General features: G+C 32.8%; 3 protein-coding genes across 3 annotated transcripts; 1 reads left to right on the forward strand and 2 right to left on the reverse strand.

Annotated features, from left to right (window-relative positions):
* The first annotated feature begins 7,521 nt into the window (after positions 1-7,521).
* On the forward strand, positions 7,522-16,110 carry LOC108742232 (major facilitator superfamily domain-containing protein 9-like). The gene is made up of 6 exons (XM_018477323.1): positions 7,522-7,691; positions 9,661-9,875; positions 12,352-12,483; positions 12,932-13,061; positions 13,643-13,849; positions 15,257-16,110. The coding sequence occupies exons 1-6, from the start codon at positions 7,622-7,624 to the stop codon at positions 16,042-16,044; spliced, it is 1,542 nt and encodes a 513-aa protein (XP_018332825.1). The 5' UTR covers positions 7,522-7,621; the 3' UTR covers positions 16,045-16,110.
* Positions 16,111-17,140: 1,030 nt separating this feature from the next.
* On the reverse strand, positions 17,141-18,902 carry LOC108742230 (acyl-coenzyme A thioesterase 13-like). The gene is made up of 3 exons (XM_018477321.2): positions 18,621-18,902; positions 18,369-18,559; positions 17,141-17,335 (listed from the first exon to the last, which is right to left on the reverse strand). Exons 1-3 carry the CDS (start codon positions 18,699-18,701, stop codon positions 17,170-17,172), a joined length of 438 nt encoding a protein of 145 aa, XP_018332823.1. The 5' UTR covers positions 18,702-18,902; the 3' UTR covers positions 17,141-17,169.
* Positions 18,903-19,270: 368 nt separating this feature from the next.
* LOC108742231 (acyl-coenzyme A thioesterase 13-like) lies at positions 19,271-20,159 on the reverse strand. Its single transcript, XM_018477322.2, has 3 exons — positions 19,831-20,159; positions 19,580-19,773; positions 19,271-19,514 (listed from the first exon to the last, which is right to left on the reverse strand). The coding sequence occupies exons 1-3, from the start codon at positions 19,909-19,911 to the stop codon at positions 19,358-19,360; spliced, it is 432 nt and encodes a 143-aa protein (XP_018332824.1). The 5' UTR covers positions 19,912-20,159; the 3' UTR covers positions 19,271-19,357.
* Between the last annotated feature and the right edge of the window lie 223 nt (positions 20,160-20,382).

Consider the following 20,382-nt stretch of genomic DNA (forward strand, 5'->3'; position numbering starts at 1 on the left):
TCGTACAGCGCCACACTTTAGACATACACCTCTTAAAATCTTTTTTGAATTTCTAAACTAATTGTTCTCGAGCATAGAAGTCTTCTTTCTATTGAAGGTGACTTGGCCTTGCATTATTTTCTGTTTTATATCTCTACTACTCCTTCCATCCTCAGTTATCTGACTTCCTAGATACCAAATGTTCAGTGCTTCATGGTGTCAGTGACTTATATATTTACCTGGTTGTGGAATGTTCGTACACAAAAGAACAATAGAACCCACCCCATTAAAAGTACATTTGGAAGTACCGATAATTAAATGTACCATCGGCAGTTAAATTTACATATGTATATAGTTCTTTATATCAACAACTTAGGTATTTGTTACCGGTTGTATTTCCATTGTTAAAATTGTAGTTGGTAGGGAAAGTAGAGGTGTAATTATTATCCTTTTAATATTAAGAATTCAGTGCAACAATCTCCCTGAAAGCAACTAGTTATAATTGTAAATATTCATGGTTCTTTCTTGTATAATACACTTTTAAAGTTTCAAAGTGTTTTAAATTATTCACATAGGAGAAAAAATTGATGAAAGTGATTATTCGAAAATAATTGACTTCATCCAACATTTATTGGTCCTTCGAGCCGGATAGTTTCCGCACAACAAATCATCAACGTTCATTGTTGTTTGTTCCGAGATTTTTGGAAAAGCAAAACCAACATTCTACAATCATTCATCTGGACTCAGTTCGTCACACATACATTCAACACAGAGAAACGCCCAGGATTCTTCTTTACATACGTTCAGCGGTAAGTGGATTCCAATCATTTCATTTTTTCCTTATCATTTGAGTGTACATTTGTTCATACATTGTGTAGCAATTTTCTTAAATTATCAAAATGTCTGAAATTGATATTAAGGATCTAACTTACAAACGTGGTCAAGTAAAAGGTCAAGTTACTAGGTTTAGCAATTATTTGAAAACAATAAACAGCACACAAGTCGATGCTTCTGAAATTAAACTGCGAATATCAAAAATAGAACCGCTGTTAAAGGAATTTGAAAATCTTAATTATCAAATATTTTCGCTTGATAACTCTTGTGAAAATGAAATAGAAAAGGAAGTTCAATTGTTTGAAGATTCGTACTTTTCCACTCTTGCCATTGCCAATAGCTTAATAATAAGTGATAATAAACATGAACAAACTAATAATGCATCTATTACTAATCAATCTAAATCGCATATTAATTTACCAGTTATAAACTTGCCTATCTTTGATGGTACGTACGAAAATTGGTTGCCTTTTTATGAAACATTTCAATCAGTAATTCATGATAACAATGATTTATCAGATATTCAAAAATTCCATTACCTGAAATCGTCTCTTTCTAGCAATGCTTCACACGTAATTAACTCATTAGGTGCTTCAGCAAATAATTATCACGCAGCATTAGAATTACTGAAAAATCGGTATGAAAATAAACGATTGATTGTTTCATCACATATTAACGCTCTTTTTGAGTTACCAGTTATAAATAAGCAAACATCATATTCTCTACAAATGCTAATAGACAAGGTTAATTTACACTTAAAGGCGCTTTCTTCATTAGAAATAGATACTAAGTCTTGGGACTTGCTTGTTATTCATCTAATTACAAGCAAATTTGATTTCCATACCAGAAGGGAATGGGAATTGAAAGCCACAAAACAACTTCCAACTATGGAAGAAATAACAATATTTATAAATCAAAGATGCCAGGTTTTATCATCATTAGAACGTAATAAAATTTCACATACAATAACTAATCAAAAACAAATTAGTAATAATAAGGACACAAACAAACGTGAAGTTCAAAAAACATTTATACATGCTGCAATAACAAAACCATCTTGTCCGTTATGCAAACAATCACATTACATATATCAATGCACTCAATTTCTAGACATGAACGTTACTGACAGAATTAAATTAATCAAAAAATTTAAACTATGCATCAATTGTTTCAAACCCAATCATTTAAGCTCAAATTGTCATTCAAGTAATTGTCGCAAATGTCAACAAAAACACAATACTTTACTTCATTTAGATAATTCACAGTCATCTTCATCAAATTCTATTCAAACTTTAAATACCAATTTACACGATCAAACAAACAATACAACAAATTCAACAATTGCTAATCTTACATATCAACAAAATTCATATAAGGATGTTCTATTATCCACTGCAGTTATTAATGTATTTAGCAAGGACGGACAACCCATACAGTGTAGGGTATTATTAGACGTAGGGTCACAGTCTAATTTTATCACCGAGTCTTTTAGTAAAAAGTTGGGTATTCCTGCGCAGAAAATAAATCTACCCATATCAGGAATTAGTCAGTCAATCACATACACAAACAAATTAATAAATATCAAACTACAATCAGTTCATAATGCATTTACTGCTTCTGCCACATGTCTTGTTTTATCAAAAATTACTGAAAACCTTCCGCAAAGATTTATTACGAGATCAACATTTAATATTCCATCAAACATAACACTAGCCGATCCTGAATTTAACAAACCAGCACCCATTGATCTTCTTTTAGGAGCAGAATTATTTTGGGAAATCTTATGTGTAGGTCAAATCAAACAAAATGGACAACCTGTATTACAAAAAACACATTTTGGCTGGGTTTTAGGAGGAGCTTATAATGAAATTGCGCTTCCAAAATCTATTCAATGTAATGTTTCAGTTAATTCCGATTTAAACAAAACTTTAAGTAAATTTTGGGAACTTGAAGAAGTTCTCGTTAATAAACAAAATTATACATCAGATGAAATTCAATGTGAACAACATTTTAAACAACATTATTCGCGAAATGTTGAGGGTAGGTTCATAGTTAAGTTACCGCTTAAAGAAAATTCACAGAAATTAGGTTCATCAAAAGAGTATGCATTAAAGCGATTACTGTCCGTAGAACAAAAATTAAACAAAAACGCACAACTTAGGCATCAATACGTTGAATTCATTGACGAATATTTATCCTTAGGTCATATGGAACCTGTGCCAATAGAAGAATTAGATAACTCAAAAACATCTTTTACTTGCCACACCATGCAGTTATAAAAGATTCTAGCATCACAACCAAACTTAGAGTTGTCTTTGACGGTTCCTCGAAAACAAGTACAGGAGTTAGTCTAAACAATAATCTAATGGTAGGTCCTACATTACAACAAGAATTATTTAACATCATTGCACGCTTTCGCACGTTTCAGTACGCCTTTACAGCAGATATTTCAAAAATGTATAGGCAAATCTTAATTCACCCTGATCATAGGGATTTTCAGCGGATTTTATGGCGCTCAGACCCAAATCACAAAATTCAAACTTACAGGCTTACAACCGTTACATATGGTACAACTTCCGCTCCCTATCTAGCAGTAAAATGTCTACAACAATTAGCATGTGATAATGAAAATCAATTTCCCGATGCATGTAAAGTTATTATGCGAGATTTTTACGTTGATGACTTGCTAACAGGTTCTAATTCAATAGAAGCGACAAAGAATTTGCGTAACCAAATTATTACCGTTCTCAATAGTGGAGGCTTCACTTTATCAAAGTGGGCATCTAATCTCTCCGAATTAATTCCAGATAACAAACGTACTGATTGTATAATTAATATTAATAACGATGGTAATACCAAGACATTAGGGTTACTATGGAATACTAATACAGATTGTTTCAAGTTCAGTTTTAATCCAAATAATCACAGAAAAATTACTAAACGTTCTGTCCTGTCAGTTATTGCACAAATATTCGACCCTTTAGGTATCATAGCACCTGTGGTAGTTCAAGCTAAAATTTTGATGCAACAATTATGGTCTCTAAAGTTAAGTTGGGACGAATCATTGCCAATCCAGTATTTTACACAATGGACTAACATGTTAGCAGATTTTCTAAACATCAATAATATTTCAATTCCCAGAAAGGTTATACAGTCAAATAATATTACTAGTTTAGAGTTACATGGGTTTTGTGATTCATCAGAAACATCCTACGGGGCATGTATTTATATTAGAACAATTAACTCACTTGGCCAGGTATCAGTGAACCTGCTGTGTGCGAAATCAAGAGTTGCGCCCTTGAAGAATACATCGCTACCTAGGTTAGAACTTTGCGGAGCACTTCTTCTGGGTAAATTAGCAAACAAAGTTAAAACATACATAAATTTACAATTCAATAATTATTACTTTTGGACAGACTCGACAATCGCTCTTTCATGGATCAAATCATCGTCAAAAAATTGGAAAACCTTTATTGCAAACAGAGTCGCGGAAATACAAGAATTAACAGAACGAGATAATTGGTTTCATGTACCAACAAAAGACAACCCTGCAGATATTGTTTCTCGTGGCTGTTCTTCAAGTTTCTTAGAACATTCTTCCCTTTGGTGGCATGGGCCACCATGGTTACTCGAAGACTCAAATCATTGGCCTAAATCATTTATTAACAGTGAATCGACAGAATTACCATTAGTAGCCATTGAACGGCGTAAACTTTGCCATAAAATAACCATAATTCAAAATATAGATGATATTTTCAATAAATTTTCGTCATTTAATAAACTTCGGCGAATTATAGCTTTTTGCTGTAGATTTATACACAACTGTCGTTATAGTAAAAATAAAGTCATTAATTCATTATCAGTAGATGAACTTGAAAAGGCGGAACATATTATTATTAAATCAATTCAACGACAAGAGTTTAGTAAAGATATCTCATATTTACAGTCAAACGGAACAATAGACAAACATAGTACATTAGTTTCATTAAGCCCATTTCTCGACGAAAATTCTATTTTAAGGGTAGGTGGGCGCTTAAAAAATGCATCAGTTCCCTTTAATACGAAACATCCCATGCTCCTACCTCGAAGACATCATGTTACGGATCTAATAATAAGAGGCGAACATTTAAAACAATTACATGCTGGAATACAATCTACATTGTCAGCTATTCGACAAAAATATTGGCTCCTTTCAGGCAAGGGCTCAGTACGAAAAATTATACATCAATGTATAACATGTTTTCGGTCTAAACCCATTTCAATGGAGCAACTAATGGGTAATCTACCTTCACATAGGGTTGAAATTTCAAGGCCGTTTATACATAGCGGCGTTGACTATGCCGGTCCTGTATTAATCAAAGATAAGCAAGGTCGCGGTAGCCGAAACATAAAGGCATATATTGCATTATTTATTTGTTTTTCAACAAAAGCATGTCACATCGAATTAGTCGGCGATTTGACGACCGAATCATTTCTAAATTGCTTCAAACGGTTTATGGCAAGACGTGGTAAGGTATCACATATATACTCAGATAACGCAACTAACTTTGTAGGTGCGAATAATGAATTAAAGAAACTCAATGAATTATTTCTTTCGCAAAAATTTAAAGCACACGTTATTGATCACCGTTCATCAGAAAACGTAAATTGGCATTTTATACCACCACGTTCCCCTCACTTTGGGGGTTTATGGGAAGCAGGAATAAAATCAATGAAGCACCACTTAAAAAGAGTAGTAGGTAATGCTATATTAACTTATGAACAGATGTACACAGTTTTAACCCTTATTGAATCCTGTCTTAATTCCCGACCTATTACCCCAATTTCCAACGATCCTAACGACCTTAATGCCCTCACTCCTGGACATTTCCTTATCGGTAGTCCACTTACAACGACAGTAGTTCCTGACGTAACTGAAATACCTACGAACCGAGTATCACATTGGCAAAGGGTCCAACAACTGCAGCAGCATTTTTGGAAAAGGTGGAAACAAGAGTACCTGACTCAACTTCAACAAAAAAGTAAATGGTCTTCCAAGGATACAGATGTCAAAATAGGAATGTTAGTCATTCTCAAGGATGATCAACTTCCTCCTTTAAAATGGATCTTAGGACGTATAATTACTCTGCATCCTGGAAACGACGGCATTGTGCGAGTAGTTACTGTTCGTACGACCAAAGGAACAACCAAGATAGCAACGACTAAGATTTGCCCTTTACCAACTTTAGAAAATAGTGTACAGTAGTTACAGAAACAAAAAGGTACATTTTTTAAATCGTCCCCAGGACGTTTCAAGGCGGCCGGGATGTTCAGTGCTTATCATGGTGTCAGTGACTTGTGTATTTACCTGGTTGTGGAATGTTCGTACACAAAAGGACAATAGAACCCACCCCATTAAAAGTACATTTGGAAGTACCGACAATTAAATGTACCATCGGTAGTTAAATTTACATATGTATATAGTTCTTCATATCAACAACTTAGGTATTTGTTACCGGTTGTATTTCTATTGTTAAAATTGTAGTTGGTAGGGAAATCAGAGGTATAATTATTATCCTTTTAATATTAAGAATTCAGTGCAACAATCTCCCTGAAAGCAACGAGTTATAATTGTAAATATTCATGGTTCTTTCTTGTAAAATACACTTTTAAAGTTTCAAGGTGTTTAAATTATTCACATAGGAGAAAAAATTGATGAAAGTGATTATTCGAAAATAATTGACTTCATCCAACACCAAAAATTAGCGACTTCTTCTAATTTTTCTTCTCCTATCTTTATATTCGTTCTTTCCATACTTTTTCTTGCCTTAAATACCACTACTTTTGTTTTGCATTTATTTAGTTTCATACAATACCGCTTCCAATTTATTTAGAGCTATTTCTAATTCCTACTGATTAATACTGCTATTAATATCATCTGAAAATTTAAGCATAGATTTTAAGCTTTTGCCCCTGTATATCTATCCCTACAGTTGTACTGTCTTAGATGATGTCGATCGCTTCTTCGATGTGTAGTTTAAAAAACTAACGAAAGTGAAAAATAGGATGAACATTTTTAACTGTAATGAGTAATGCAGTTTAAAATATGAGGATTATTCTGTATTGTTAGGTAATATAAAAATTTCTTAGTTACAAGTACCTAATAACATAAGTGAGACCAACAAGGAATAATTAGTGTACTTGATTAATTCAATCGTTTTAAGATTAAGTGGAACTCCAACATTGGTTAATATTTATCAGCTTTGAGAAATGACACTGGTCAATTTTTTAATTTTTTAGCCACAGTTTTGTTCTGTGTTATACATATATGTGTATCTTTAAATTTATGGTTTGTTTTACTGATATTCAAAATTAGTTTGTTTACATCGCTGTTGTATCACGGTTCTCACGTTCCGTAAAAGTACCTAAGGAATTTGCTTCAGAATTTGACCTTTGTTATTATAAAAATCAGTTGGAAGATAATTCACCGGTGCATAGTAATTAATCACTTAATAAAGATATCTAATAAAAAATTGGATATGCCTTTGACCCCTTTTTCGTTGTGACAACGTGCCAATTACGTTTGGTAGCACAAAATGAATGTCAAAGATAATATCGATCTTGGAAATGCCAAGATACAAAAACGAAAATATGCACAGTAAATTATTAATTTTCATGGAATACGGATATGTCAACAAAGTTGAATTTTGAAGTTTTGTTGACATTTTCTGATGGTTAATTGTCAAATATAACAATAAATTTGCAGTGTTTTTTAACATAATTTGCTTTTTGAATAATTCTTTCTAACGCGTTTCGATTAAGTGATAAAATGTCAAACAATTTTCACTGTTGTCCTTCAGATTATAAACAAGTTCTTTTACTGTATCCCTACAAGTCTTGTAAGTTCTTGTTCAACCAATTAATTAAACATAATAATCAGCATTCCTTTAAATTTCGGCTTAATTAGGCAAAATCTAAAGTCACGTTTTGAACATTCTAATAATTGAGAACAAAGTCCTCCAACTGTATTATGTAGAAAGAAAATCCGTTCAATACGATTAAAGAAATATATAAGTATGTAATTTCATTGATTGTGCAGGATTAACTGCATGAGTAGCCATTATTGGTAATTAAAAAGGATAGAAAACACTTTATCTCTTATGTGATTTCTGAAGTTTTATAAATCGTACCGAAATTCCTATTCCACACTCTGGACGGTTAGTCGCCATCTGTCGGGTAAAATATAAATCTGTCTCTTACAACATAAAACACTAGGACTGTCGCGCGTTAACTAGTAAAAGACCACAGGGAATTAACGAACTTTTATTGACTTTAAGGACAAAATTGTTAAAAATAAATTGGATTAATTGCAAGAAAATAGAGGGTTTCTTAATGTTTCAAGTTTTTTATAATATTTGTGCAGCTGTTTCCACAATTGATGCATTTTTCCAAAAATATTTCTGAAAAACTAATCAGCGACACAATGAAATTTATTAGATAATTTTATAATTGAAGGTTCTTTATCGTATTTTAATGTTAATATTAATAAAAAATATCAAACAAAAAACACTAACAAATACAAACAATTTATATATACAAAAATGAACTAGAACACGAAATACAAACAAATAACAAATATGTACAAAAACAAAATGGAAACACAAGACGCAAAAAGACACAAGGAAAATAAAACATACATACGAGAACAAAGTGACAAAAGAACAAGATAATACAACAATAACAAAGACAACAAAATTAAAACAATGCAGAAAATAGTAGAAGCAACTTACAAGCGGTAGTAGAGACTGTAGACTTGTTTTCGTGGAAAAAGGGAAATCTCTAAAAGACACCCCGCCATCCGTACGACTGGGTAGTGTCGGATTTCCGAGGAAGGTGTCCTCGGACCTACCAACTAAAACCCCTCTACCTCAAGCCGTTATTGGACCTATCAATTCATGTCCTCCTCAGCCGGTATAGATAGGTATTTTTCGGGGTATTTATAGGACAGGGTTGTTAGTACATTTGATGGAATGTTCTAGAAGGAAAAGTAATGAGAGAATAACAAAACCCGATAACCTAACCTATTGATAAAGATATTTAAATAATGTTTTTTATAACTTTCTCGATATTTTTATGTATTTTTCATTGGTTTTACCTTTGAATATTGTTTAATAATGACTATACAAAAATTTACATGCCTAGAAATCTATAAAAATTTGGCATATTTATTAATTTGAGAGACCGCCACGAAATTTTTATGGTACAGTGGTTGGGGAGACCTCCTTTTTCGATCCCCGAAGGGGGTGGGGGCCATCATCTAGACCTTTACCAAATTTTCCGCCACAGTTCCTTCTTGAATTTAGTAAATAGGAATAAGGTACTGGTTGATGTTTGAAATATTTATTTTAACATAGACTTAACTTCTTGTATAATAATTATAGAAACCATATAATAGCTTTTGTTACTATGGAACCTTCAGCCACCTTAATCCACGACAGACTTGCTTCAATTTTTGATGCGTTTTATATAAAGAATAGAGACTCAGTGATTAGAAAAGTAAACATGGAATTCATGATTTCGTATTTAATAACGAATACACAAAATTAACTATATGTATATTCAGACAGAGTGTTGTTTATATGCGAATGCGACATAAAGATTAGATTATTCAACGTTTTCGTATTCTGTATGGTAGTAGACCAATCGTATGACTCTCATTGACGCTGCGGCTTTTCTACTTTCAATTCCATTATTATCATCGCCGATTACCTTGAGAACCGCATACTGAAACGAGTTAGATATTGTTTGTCGTTAAATAGTTATATCCTAGTTTTGTGATTTTACAAATAAAGTTATTTGTTATTCAAGATCGAGAGAGCAAGACGGAGTGCAATGAAGAAGAACATGTCGGCGATTTCGAATCGCGAGTTGTGCGTGCCAGTGACAAAATAAACAGTGATAAGGCCAGGTCGTACCCGTCAAATATTATCGTGAAAAGTAGAACGAAGAAGCGGCGAGCCACTGCTACAATTGACGAAATGAGGGCGGCTGCAAGGCACATTATTTATTCCGTATCTTTTCTGGTACGTACAACTGATGCATTACATTTGGGTATAATTTTCAAAATTATCAGAAAGTAATTTGTTTATCAGCTATTGGGATCCGTCAAATGGGCATACACAATCTGGTGGCAAAATTTATAACTTGGATGAGGGAAAAATTTACATAGGAACTGTGCACGCAAATTGTAAAATTGTTTATTAAAATAACAAAACACGTTAAAAAAGTAAAAAATTTTTTGATGATGGAGTCGACGAAGTTTTCTTGTAAAGTTAAACCAAATAAAAAGTTAATATGTTCAGTGAAAAGCTGCAATAGCACTTCAGACAGATCTTCACTCTTCACCTACATTAAATACTTTCCAATAAAAACTAACCGTTTTATATATGTAAAAAATATATTCTGAAAATTAGAGAAAAAGTAAACTAATAGAAGCTTGGATGAAAGCAGTAGGTATCAAAGAAGTGAATTCCGGAATAAAAATTTGTTTACGTCATTCTAATGCACATGATTATATATTTCAACAAGTATTTACCATTAGCCATAACCTTAATATTTAAAACTAGAATCAGACTAAAATTATAAAGTGAGAAATTATTTATTCCTGTGTAATTGATTTAACACAATTCTAATGATACGATATAAGTATTTTGAGGTTAAGAACCTACCTGCTGCAATACAACAAAGTTGCAAGAATGTGTTTGCAACGTTCTCTTAAATCGGCTTTGCACGCGCAAGTCATTGATATGATATTGCTTAAATCACCCAGAATCACCTCACCAATTATATAACGTGAATCACTTTTTAAATCCGAAGTTTGTAAAAAGTAGACAGTAAAGTTGACGGAATTTGAAGGCTAGCTTCCGGATTTGTTATTTCCGAATTTTATAATGTGATTGGCATTAGAAACACGCTCAGCTTCAACGAAATTTCCTTTCCGAGGCTTCGTGTCAGCCCAATCACATATTGTGTCAATACTTATCATTTTATCGTAATTTAAAACATGGAAACTGCACGGTACACTATAGAAACTTCGATAAATCTTCCCTAATCGGCGCCATGTTTTTAGGCTCCTCCCATTTGACGGATCTCAATATGTAGACACACGACAGTGTGTCAGATAAATATTACATTAAAAATTTCAGTCTACTTTCGCCTTCTCCCTCCCATAACTATATTACACCTACCCGCTTTAATTTTGCATGTTTATTATGGTCCCAGAAAGATCTAAAACCCTAAAACAACACTAATAAACCTACATAGTTATTAAAGTCTGAAAAATGCTATTTTATGAGTTGTTGAGTCACTCATCAAAAGTCTAGATCAGTTCTTAGTGACATAAAGGATGAAATCAATGAGAAAACACCTGATAAACTCAAATTTTAGTTTTTTGACAGTTATTGGTGAGTTAATTGTAGACACTAAGCAAAGGGGGCTAAGTTTTGTGCACACGGCGTTAAAAAGGTATCGGGTCCGAACGGGTGTTCGATAGAAGATATAATCGAAATATGTTCTTTAATCTTGAGTTTATAGCTTGGTCAGCTTTAATAATCCCAATAGATTACGTTACGACCATGTACGGAACTTGACACCCTTCCAATAACCCCAAGTTGCTGGCCTACATTACGCATTACCATAATCAGAGATGTGATTTGATTGAAATAGTTGCATTTAAAATGCAAATACAAAACAAAAAAAATACCTATTTTTATCTTGCATTTGAATACTTTTTTGAGAGAAGCATTTTGTAGTTTATTTGAAATACTTTTAAAAAGATATGAGAACCTTAAAAAGAGGACATTTCATGAATGGCTTCTAAGTCTCTAACTGAAGGGAGTCCAAAAAATTCTAAACTCCTTGGAAATGGATATACTAAAATATTGGATCGATATTGTTTTCCGGGTTAAATGTCATGATCCATGGAATTTTGAAGTTCCAAATTGATATCAGCATCTGCCAAATCACCACTTATCATAAATCTAGCAAGGAACTACGAAATTCTATGACTAATGACAAAACAGCCCGCAAAACAATATCGAATTGATGTACCCCAGCTGTGTAAAACTAGAAACTACAATTATCGTGGTGTGCTAATAAATGCGTATAATCCAAAATTCTTAGAAAACGATTCAGAAAACTTCACTTATTAGATGAATCTAAAGATAAAGAAACTATGGATTCCATTTCTTTCTCTTATTACAATGTGAAAAAGATTAAAAACAAAATAGGATTGTAAATATTTTCATATAAAATGATTGGTGTTGATTTTACATCAATAGAATTATTTGCAACCCTATTTTGGCTCTGATCCTTCACGTTTAAAAAACTACTTTGGCATCAGTGCCTTTTTTCCAATTAAAACGGGTGACAATAAAATAAATACATAAACAATTACAATAAGGTACAATACTGTTTAGTCTATATGTTCCAAATTCCTTATCTGTCGTAAACAAGTATGTATTCTTTAGATTAACACTATTTGTCCTTTCCCTTTTTAAGGATTCCTTATGTTTTGGTCTCATTGTGCCGCTGTTAACCCCAAGGATCTTAAGTTTAGGTGGATCTCACACCGTTGCAGGAATTTTTATATCTTTACAAATATTATGTCAACTACTATCAGTTCCTTTAATTGTAAGTAAATCATATTTGTTTTATCTAGAAAGAATTTGTGTTCTCTTAAAGGAACTAACTTTGGATAGCGAGTTTCATCATTTAAATTTTGTACAATTTAATTTAATTAACATTTATTTTCTACGTCAAATAACTTACTAATGACCTTTATCAATTTTCAGTTTCATAGTAAGTACTTTTATTTTTACATTTTATCAGAACAATACTTAATAATAGCAATTATTTTGGTAAACTAAAATGATATTTTATTGTAAAAGATTTGCTATTGACTAACTGTTTAAAAAGCTGGAATTTTTTGCTAGTTGTAGTTCTACAACATTTGTTATTTTGTTGTTGGACATTAAACTGATGCAATGAATTTGTTAAAGACTTGAATGAAAACTACACCTCAAAATAATTGAAAACAAAACGTACATTTTTATATTGTTCATTGTTTATATTTCTGCAGAATTCTTTTTCCAAAAAATTTGGATATAAAAGCAGTTTACAGAAGATGTTATTAATCAACTTGATAACACTGTATTTATTGGGTTTAACCGAAAGCTGCTTCAATTTGATATTGATTCGTAGCATTTACAGTAAGTATTACATTTGATACTGGAATTGTAGATAAACGTCAACACACCAATAGAAAGAGTGTTGTTTGTTGGCCAATTTAGAAAATGAAATTGAACGTTAAAGAGTTAATATTAAACAAGGTCCAAATAAAAAAAGTTCAATTCTAAACTCTTTGAAGCTGACCAATATAAAAAAAATCAGTACGGTCCTGCTACATTGTCAACGCACATATAAATCAAACAAAATGGTTTAAATAAAATAAATGCAGGAAACCATTAATCATCAAATAATACAGAAAAAACTTCAGATATTTTACGTTGATAGTTTAACAGTTGGTATTCAAGCATCACAATTTTTAATTGAGAAACATTATCAAGTGCTTTTGAGTATCATTAAACCCTATTTTGAGAAAAATGTTAGCTGGTTGTAAATCATAACTATCTTATAATAAAAACCATTTTTTTATAATTTCATAACGCCTGATACCTAGGTACAGTTCTTCAAGAACAGTATATATATATGTATATGTAGTCTTCAACAATTCCATAAATTTAGAAATGCACCACAATTACAAGCCTATAATTCTCTATGTGTTTAACAGGTTTAACAAACCAAACGGTCTATCTCTGTATAAACATTTTAAAAGAGATTATGCCGAAAGAGGAACATTTTAATATCGCCAACACGTTGCACGCTTCAAGTGTTGGAGGATTTGTGGTAGGTGCAGTCAGTGGAGGATATCTTTTTGAATTGTACGGGTTTTGGGAAGTCTGTCTCGTTTCATGCGGTTTCAATTTTGGGGCTATTGGTAAGCAATTAATTACACAATCAATAACTAAACATTTTTTTTAATATAAGTTGTCAAGGATTTGCAATTTATTAAAAGCCTAAAATCACTCATTCATTTATATATCCGTTTGGTTTTTGTTTGCGGCCTCGGTTTAATAGACATGGATATGTATGTATGGCCCTCGATGGTTAACGTCGAGTTTGGCATTTCCCGTGTTATTCTCAAAACACTTTTTTCTCTTATGATTTTTGGAAAGTGTCTTTGCTATGAAGATATATGGCGATAAATATCTTTCGACAGTAACAATGTGTAATGTATCTAATCTAAATCTTACCCCCAACTAAAGAATCTTCTCATTATTGGTTGCCGATGTCTAATCCTGTTTGTCAAATGTTCCTGTGGAAAAGTATAACTAATGACTTCAGATTTGGATTGAATTTGAAGAAGTTGCTAATTTTAGGTATCTAGAAAGCCAGATAAGTCAGGACGGAAGGAGTAGTAGGGATATAAAGCAGAGGATAGCGAAGGGTCGAATCGTCTTCAATAAAAAATAAAGTCACTTCTATGCTCCTGAACGGTTAATTTATAAATTTGATAAAAATTGTTAAAGGGGTATGTTTGGAGCGTGGTGCTGTACGGGTGCGAAACATGGACAGTGGGCGCGGGAGAAAAGGTTTTCTAACCTAGCGTTCGAAATGTGGTGTTACAGACGAATGATGAGAATACGGTGGATAGAGAAGGTTAGAAATGAAAAGGTATTAGAAAGAGTAGAAGAACAGAGGGCTCTATGGAAGTCAATAAAAAATAGGCGAGATAGGTTAGTAGGACACATTCTCAAGCACGAAGGTCTAGTCAGAGACATATTAGAGGCAGAAACAGGAGTTAGGAGGGGTAGAGGTAAACCTAGATTAGATTACTGTTCGCAAATAGTTAAAGATATGGGTTGTTCCAGTTTTAGGGAAATCCGAAGATTAGCTCAGGATAGGAAAGAGTGGAGGTACGTGTCCAACCAGTTTTAGGACTGACGACCTTACGATGATGATGATTAAAATTTGTAAAAGAATGAGATTTTTTGTTTTTTTTTTAATATTTATTGCCCTGTATTTTCAATGCACAGTGGCTTTCTAAGAATCGCCAACGGACAAAATATTCCTAGAAATAACGCCTTAAAATTTTGCGACATGTTTAGAATACACCCTGCATATAAACGACCTTCTTGTATTTTCATGATTATCATTTTCCATGCAACAAGTGTAATAATTAAACTGCCTAGAGTTTTTGAGAGACTCTGTTTGTTTATTAAATCTATTAATCCCCACTGCGAAAACAATTCTTGACTACTTACAGATCTGGAAATCCTTAACCTTAATTTTAATACATCATTTCAGTACGTATCATACCATTTTGTTCTCTCTTTTCTTTCAGTTCTTCTCAAAAATCGAAACGCCTTCAAGCCACTTCAACAAATGCAGGAGAAAGATGATAAGAGTAGCAGCGGTACGAAGGAATCTATTTCAGAATCCACCACCAAAAGAAGTATAATCAAGAAGTCAAGTGTCTTAGACGAGTTTGTCGACGAGGTCTACATTAACATTGCATCGGCCGTTGTGAATTTTGATTCGGACGTATTCTCGAACCAGTTGTTCCTTTTTCTTTCTCATTTCCTGTTCACACTTAGTGGTACCATTTTCTTTACAAAATATCCCATTCTTCTCAAAGTAAATTACAACGCGTCCGCAGTTATAATAGGGTACACAGTGGCATATCAACGAATGATAATTTTTGTAGTCAATTTTACCAGCGGTTTCATAAAATCTTACTTCAGTCTGGATAAAATTGACAATATCGTCAACGTTTTCTTCATGCTTAATATAGGTTTCATAGGTCTGTGCTTTGCGCCACTGTACGAAATTTACTTGCTATGTTTTATACCCATGATAGTCGCCAAAACTATAGTCAATGATTTTTGGAGAAGTCCTACAGTGGTGGTAGAGAATAAAAGGGAAAGTATAGGCGAAACTCTTGACGTTTTGGGTAAATTGACTGAAGTCATAATTCCGTCGATATTTGGAGTTTTCTGTGATATGTATTTGGAACTCGCTCTGCAAGTTTTTGTACTAGTACCTCTAATGACCATGTTGATATTTCTTCCATTTACCGATCGAGGCCCTTTGAAGGACTCAGTGAAGACAAAAGTGAAAAAAAATGATTAACAAATACAAAAATGTAATTAAAAATGTAATGTTAATCGTACTATTAATATATCATATGTCTCCTTACATTTTTTTTACTTGTGTGATCTTTGCATTAGAAATATCTAAACATAATAGATTTTACAAGCTGCTGGTAATGAGCAAAGACAAGATCAACTTAGTTTTTATCTTGCTTTTGCGACTTAGGCACGTCTTGATATTGTTCTTACGAGATTAGTTCTTGTTTTTTTTTCAAAATTTATTGTACCAACAGTTTGTTTGTTTGTTCCTTTTGTGCTCTTGTAATGTTAAAATTATCCATCATCATCGTCATAAGGTCGTCAGCAATATTGCTAAATTTTGATTACTTAGGTTCAGGCTAGTTTTCAAGGAAAAAGTCAACACGCAGGCCAAGCGATGAAAGCATTTCTTCCCAAGGATGAACATTCGGGAGGGGGTGCCGCACATTTTTCCCAAGGCTTGTATACGACTTTTTACCAAATCCTTGTCCCAAAAGTACAGTTTTACCTGATTCAGGGATAGTGGTGGATTGTCCGTAAGGCAACTAGACACATGCCTAGGGGCGCAAAATTAGATAGGGGCGCGCGTGGAAATAATTAAGGAAGTATCTACTTACAAAAAATCTTACTTATTGTACAGATGTAGTACGCACCCCGTACCCCATTATTTTTCAAAATATCTAACCGTCAGAGCTTGTATGACGTGTTAGCTTGACATTTAATTCGACTCTGTGCAGGGATCAAAGGTCTCATTCATTTAGTATTGGTCTGGGTCGTACCAGCATGGCCAAGTCTTGCTTTTAATTTTGCAAAATTTGCAATACCAAGGCAAGACAAAACTGCAAGACCAATACTATCTTTACTCATCACTACAAGTTGAGCCAAATATCTGTAACATTTGAACATCTTTGCATGGAGCCCATGAGACCTTTTTAATCAAATTGGAATGGAATTGAAACTTTTGGTTGTTTGAAGATTTTATTGCAATGCAATTAAAGAAAAGCGAAAAAACTAATAAATTGTTAAACAAATTTTGTATAAATTACTGTTTTATTAATCTTATTTTTGACTTTTTGTACATACATATACAGGTAAGTATTTGACATTAATTATATAATTATGTTTATTAATTATCGGGACGCATTATAAATTTAATGTGACTAGCTTGTGCCACAATTTCTTTGCTGCTCTTATTCGATATGTCCACATTGCAAAATGCAATTGTTTTGCCAGCTTTTGTCGTCTTGGAGTCGATTATTATTGTATCGCCTATTTTCGCAGCTTTCAAGAATCTAAAGAACAACGCAAACAGCGATAAAGTTTTGAACTTGCAAAAAAGTGAAAGTGGCAAATTTTGAAACAACCATCCAATAAACTTGTTTGCAAATTACATTTACTTGGTCAATAGGTATCGAAAGCTTAAGAAGCAAGTCATAGTGGAAGTAACATCAACAAAGGATTATAATATATATATATATATATATATATTTATAGAAACAGGAGACTGTGATGTAGGCAAATAATCTTTGAAAAATGAACCAAATTCACTTTCCTAATTCTATCTGCAAAAGGAATATTGAATTTCAAAATCAGCACCTAACTTTGGAGGAAGGCCAAAAGGAAAAATAACTTATGAAGGCACACATTTTAGCAAATTATAATGCATGAAGGACGAAGGAATGTTAACGTTGATACCGGAGTTAAATTGTAGGAACCTAAATTCTTTTATTATATTGTTGAAAACTCGTTAAGGATTTAATGATAAATCGAAAAGTACTTGGTCCTCACATCTTGTGACATGGCTGCATTTTAACCCAGAACTGGTATTGTTGGGCCAAAGGGAAGAATACTGGATTAAACCCACTCCACATTCTGCACTAAATGTAACCAAACAATTTATGAGAAACATTCAAATCAAAGCATTTTGTATAATCAATATGAAGACGTCCTGTTATTCCTTAGTCGTGTGGGAGAGGAAGTGGGAAAGGATCATTGTCAGCATTACGCAAAGATTTTAGAATTTATTCAAAATTGAATTATTAAGTAAAAAACCTTTTTTTCATGGAAGCCTGAAACTTTGGCAATGCACGCCTCCGTTATATGGGGCAAAGAGGTTTCAAAAATTGAAGAATTTTGTGTAATTTATAAACATCCCGTCATCTAATTAAGAGTGTGGAAGGACCATAACCCTCGTATTTATCCACAGACCGACAGATAGGTTGAAACTGTAAGGAATCCTAGGTGGAAACCTCACAATAAATGCCAACAATTTCGTATTTCAAATTTCCCTGCACCGATCAAAAGAATGTGAATGATTTAACTGACCTAATATTTAAGTCAAGTGATACTGTAACAATTGAGCCAATCTTGGGGTGGGACATGAGCCCGTAGGTACTCAGGGAATCCACTAAAGTGCTCGTCATACCGCCATGGAGTGTTCCAAATGGATTCACGTGGTCTTCGTCTACTTTAAGCTCGCTGAGACAATGACCATCGCCTATGGTTAAAACAGTGACCTATAATTTTTTTTGTTTTAACAATAAGCTACATCTTCATACTGAAGTGTTGTATAAATACCTTTTCTAAACTTTTTTCGAAACCTTTGGATGACTTCAAATATTTGTTTATGCCTTCTAGCGTTACCTTTCTAAATGTCATTTTGACATTAACTTATTAATTACCATGGTAAACAATTTTATTGCAAACAAATAGAATTAACGTTTTTCATGCGGATAAATATTCGACTACTATTAATTTATTTTGGATCGAATTCAAAATATAGAACTACTCATTAAATTAAACACAAATATACGATAATCAAGAATATCACTCGTAGTTAGTGATTTTAGTAAGAATAAAGCAAAATCAAATTGCTCCAAAAATAGCCAAAGTTACTTGGAAATAAGTACCAATTAGGACTTACAGCGCTACCTACTGAGTAGTGGCAGACATAGTTAGGAAACAAAGAAATTTATAAGCGCAGGAATCTACTACAGTGTAGCCAGATTCATGAATAATGATCATTGTAATAAACTTTTCCGCTAGAGGACACCTGCCAGTCCACAACAAGAAAACTTGAAAATTTACTAGAAAATATTTCTAGGAATAATCCGTTCTTTAAGATTAACAAAATATTTATTTAATACATACTTCAACAAACAATTTAACATTAAACAATTGAATAAATAATTTCCAATACATATTCTATTGAAAGTAATTTACAAAAGTTTGAGATTTATAATTTAATATAATCTAGTTAGATGCAAGTTAGCAAAGTAATACCAATTTGTCTAAAACATCAAATAACACTAATTTCATGAAAATATAAATTTAGTATGAGTTCCTTTAACTAATAATTCTTTAGTTTCTTTGTTTAAAATTTCAACTTCACAAAACGCCAAATTTTTGCCAACCCTGTTCGTTTTCGTGTCGATGAGAATTTCGTCCCCTAATTTGGCAGGTTTGAGAAATCTATAACATTTCATAACACACCAGCAATTATTTGATCAATATTTTATGCATTGTCAAATTCTTACGTCACATGAAGATCAACTGATACGCTCAGCGGCCGATTGTCACACTTTTCATGACTTATAAGACCATAACTGCTGATAACGTCCACCAATGTGGATGAAAACCCCCCATGAAGACCGCCGAGAGAATTAGTATGTTCCTCTTCAAGCTTCAGTTCGGCCAGACAATTGCCCTTAGCTATATTTAAAATTTTTACCTAAGACTAAAACATATAAACATTTTTGGATGATTAAATTTTACGAATTTAATTTACCTTTTGGAGTGTTTTGTCAAAGTTTTTTGTCGCTTTGAAATAGTCTTTCAAAAATTCCGCAGTCATATGTCTCACCGCCATCACGAAGTACTTAATGAGCTACTAAAACTTATTTTCTAATGTTACGTGTTTTATCTGAAATGGCATTAAAAAAATTGTCTCATAAATGTATGAGGTTATACAAATGGATTTTATATTTTGAGCTGTTTGGAGACGCAGATAATTTTCGAGGTCGAGTTTCTAACCGAACCAATCCGATGTGAAATCCCGATCCATGATGTAGGTACATATTACGGTTAGGTCCAAAGTCTAAACACACTATGTCCCAAACAATTTTACAACAACTGAACGTAAAGCTTTATTAACTTTTGGTTAACCAGACTCATCAGAATACATAATAATGCATGATATCCTTGATTAAAATGTTTAGTTTGACATAGAATTCGTGAAGAAGTGTCTACGCGTATGTATTACATTTTCAGTAGGTACTTGAAGTTATAATTTTAAATGCAGCTGTTATAAGAATGTTTTCAACTAACATGGTCAATGCTA

The sequence above is a fragment of the Agrilus planipennis genome, unplaced genomic scaffold (genome assembly GCF_000699045.2).
Source record: "Agrilus planipennis isolate EAB-ADULT unplaced genomic scaffold, Apla_2.0 scaffold59, whole genome shotgun sequence".
In the NCBI taxonomy this organism is placed as follows: domain Eukaryota; kingdom Metazoa; phylum Arthropoda; class Insecta; order Coleoptera; family Buprestidae; genus Agrilus; species Agrilus planipennis.